This window comes from Buceros rhinoceros, unplaced genomic scaffold (assembly GCF_000710305.1).
Source record: "Buceros rhinoceros silvestris isolate BGI_N320 unplaced genomic scaffold, ASM71030v1 scaffold1253, whole genome shotgun sequence".
NCBI classification, from domain to species: Eukaryota; Metazoa; Chordata; class Aves; order Bucerotiformes; family Bucerotidae; genus Buceros; species Buceros rhinoceros.
The window spans coordinates 40,995-44,227 of NW_010401588.1; the positions used below are offsets into that span (position 1 = coordinate 40,995).

Here is a 3,233-nt window from a genome sequence, read left to right on the forward strand (position 1 = left end):
CCTGCTGCTGGGATGTGTGGAGGTGGGGAGTGACCCAGGTGCTGCAAGAAGCATGAATCGCGCTGCTCTCCCCTTCCTAGAGCGTTTCCTTTCGTCACTACTCAAATAGCAGCACGGAGAAAATTCCCCGGAGGGAAGTTGCCAGGTTGCTGCAGTGGGGTTTTGTGGAAAAGGGCTGTAAAAGGAGGAGGTGGTTATAACCAGGGTAACACCACCGGGTTAAGGGTTGCTCTGCAGTTTGGATTCACTGGTCTGTATTAGTTATTGAAGAGGTAAGCTGCTGCTGATCCCGCGTATTATAAGATGCATCACAGAATATTTAATATTAAGATGCAGTAACTAAATAGTATGAACAATTCTGAGGCATTTCATTCATTCATTTCATGAATCTGGTGCAAAGGAGTTGCACCGTTTTTGTTGATAGTAAAAGCATAAATGTTTGGAAGGTTCACAGTTCAAACCTCCCCACGTCCAGTTTCTGGCTGCAGGTGATTTCAGAGCATGAATCTTGCGCCGCTGTAGAACAGAAGAGCCATCCCAAAGTTCCTGCTAATTCGTTCTGGCTAAAGCTCCAGGGCAGAAACGCAGCGGCAAGGGACATTTGATTTTAAACAGATGAGTAGGTACTGCGTTAGGGTTCAGTCTGCTTGCTGGTACGCTGAACTCTGGCTGAAGTAAGAAATGCAATCGGCAAGATGTAGTAGATCAGATTAAGGGGTTAAAAGGTGGTGTAGCTTTTAAAAAAACTACCTGATTTTTAAAATCTAGATTAAAATTTTGCTTTTGCTCCGCAATGTGTGAAGTGCTCCAGGATCTCTGGGAAGTTCTGTGCTGAGGAAGTGTGTGGAGAAGTCATCCCTTACCCATTATCTCAGAGCTAGGAGCGATGTGACATGACTTCACTAGGGAGAGGACCGTGTTTGAGATGTTCCTCACCGAGGACTAGGGCGTCAGCTGAAGAACTGGGAAAATACCTGAACACCTTGTGGTTGGGGTTTATTGTGGGGTTCTGTTTGCTTAAGAGCTGTAGAGTGGGGCTGAAATGGGAGTTCCCGGTGGAGAACATTCACGTGTCTGGAAGAAAATACAAGTGGAAGGAGTGGTGACGTACTGGGCCTGCAGAGCAGCACACATACGTCCACGCTCAGCCACGTTTGCCAGCGTTTGGAGAGGAACGTTGCTGACTGCGGGAAGCGGTTTCTTTTACAGGCTCCTCGGTTGTGCTGTTCCATTTTTGTGATGCTGTGACAGTGTTAAGGGCCTGAGTAACATTAAATGAGTCATGGGTGGTTACTGGTTCCTCCATCACTCCTAACAAGAAAGGATTACGTCACCGTTAAAGTAAGCGTTAGGAGTAAAATCCACCTTCGCAGGCTCACTTACACTCATCAGCACATCGCTGCGCTCCTCCGTTCGCAGAGAGTCGGCTCCTCGTTCTGCTCCATCTTTTCAGACTGGTTTTAATTTTTTTAGTAAGTACCTCACCCGTCATTAGGGTAATGCATTCGATAAGCATTTTTTTCCCCTAGTGCAGTTAAATGAGCGGAAACTTGAGCCGTGCTTTTGGCAGAGGCGATAGGTACAAGCTCAGCACTGGGCTGCTGCATGTCTTGAAAGTCTGGGGTTCTTTAAAAATTTTTCCAAGGTAATAAATCTGCTTGCTGCAAGGTGCAAATCACTGCAGCGCAGTGCGGGGGAAAGGCACAGTTACGGGAGTGTTTTCTTGCTGATCCAACAAACTTCCAGGATTTTTAGTGACTGGCCACATTCAGAGGATGTGTTAGAATCAGTGAGTGGAGCTGTGAAGGAAATGATGGAGATGATGAGCTCGCCCCAAAGGAGAGTTAGTCGGTGTGTCTATAGCCCTCTCCTAGACGTAGATTCTGGGACTGATTCAGCCTACGCTTTACAGTGTCGGAGGTTTGCCTGTTACCCCTTTCCTTAGCTTTTATTTTATTCAGGAGCACTGGAGTCATTCGGAGGGACTCTGAGCAGTGAAGGGCAAAGATCTGAAGCTTTCCTTAATTCAGACTGATTTGTGTGGGTTGCCTCTTTAAATGAGGATTTGCCAGAGTAGGTGCTGCACAGTTTTTTCCGCTTGCTTTGCGTTTCCCAGCGCGATTGTTCGGGTTCAGTTGGAGCTGAGCACTCTCGCAGTAATAAAGCGGTGGTGGCGGATGTCAGCAGGGTTTAAATGTCGTGAGGGTTTTGCCTGGAGAGGCAGCAGCTCCTGAGCCTGCCTACAGTGGTGAGGGCACGGCTTCAGGCTCCCTTCCCACTGAGAGCTTCTTCAGCCCAGCAGTAACCAGTTACCTGGTGGCGACCAGTGATTCTCATCCTTCCACCCCCAAAAGTGTATCTGAAAGCACTGGCTGGCTTTCAAGAGGGGTAAGTTTCCACACCTCTGCTTCACCACGTTGACGTCCCTCACGCTGTGATCATGGACTACAGCTGAGTTTTGTTGGTGGAGTGTAAGGGATGGTTGTTAAGGGATGGGGCGAGCCTGTGTCAGGCGCTGATGTGGGCTACTCTGTGGTGGATCCCAGACCAGGAGAAGCTGCGAGGTGACACCTTATTTCCCGTCAGAGCACTTGGTTTTGTCTTAAACCCAAGAGGATTTTCCAGAGCTTTTCTTTCTGGAGAAACCTGAAGAGGCAGATCCGTGTCTGCTCCAGGTCACTGGCTGCTGGGGTTTGACAAGGAAGAGTTTCTCTTGAGGCTTCCAGGTAGTGCCCTGGGTAGAAGCCAGGGAGTGAGGCTTCGAGAGAAACCTGAATTGTGGCACTGCACGTTAGAAAAGAAATGGCAAATGTTTCCCCCCGTCTCCCTTACTGTTGTGTGGAGATGGAGATTGCAGAGCACCTCACACCTTCTGGTTTTGCTGCGCAGAGCGAAGACGATTAAGAACACGGTCTCTGTGAACCTGGAGCTGACCGCGGAGGAGTGGAAGAAAAAGTACGAGAAGGAGAAAGACAAAAACAAGAGCCTAAAGAATGTTATCCAGCACCTGGAGCTGGAGCTGAACAGGTGGCGGAACGGTACGTACCGGAAAATGGGCCTCTGTGCTTTTAGAGCTCCCTGTGTTCAAATCACGGCAGTGACACTGGTTCTAAAGTTGCCATTCCGAGGTGTCGCTCACGCTTCGTAATAGTGATGGAAAGGGAAGAAGCAAAAGCCAGGGAAACCTGCGGCAGCTGTTTAGAGAAGGAACTGTTTTAAACGCCAAGTCTAGC

General features: G+C 48.7%; 1 protein-coding gene across 1 annotated transcript in view; it reads left to right on the forward strand.

Moving 5' to 3' along the window:
- The window catches only part of LOC104490066, a gene marked incomplete at both ends in the record, with an annotated part of 22,144 nt that extends 19,106 nt beyond the window's left edge, over nt 1-3,038 (forward strand). The window contains one exon of the mRNA XM_010132307.1: nt 2,890-3,038. Coding sequence (XP_010130609.1) covers nt 2,890-3,038 — 149 coding nt within the window. The remainder of the gene's footprint in view (nt 1-2,889) is intronic.
- Nucleotides 3,039-3,233: the final 195 nt, after the last annotated feature.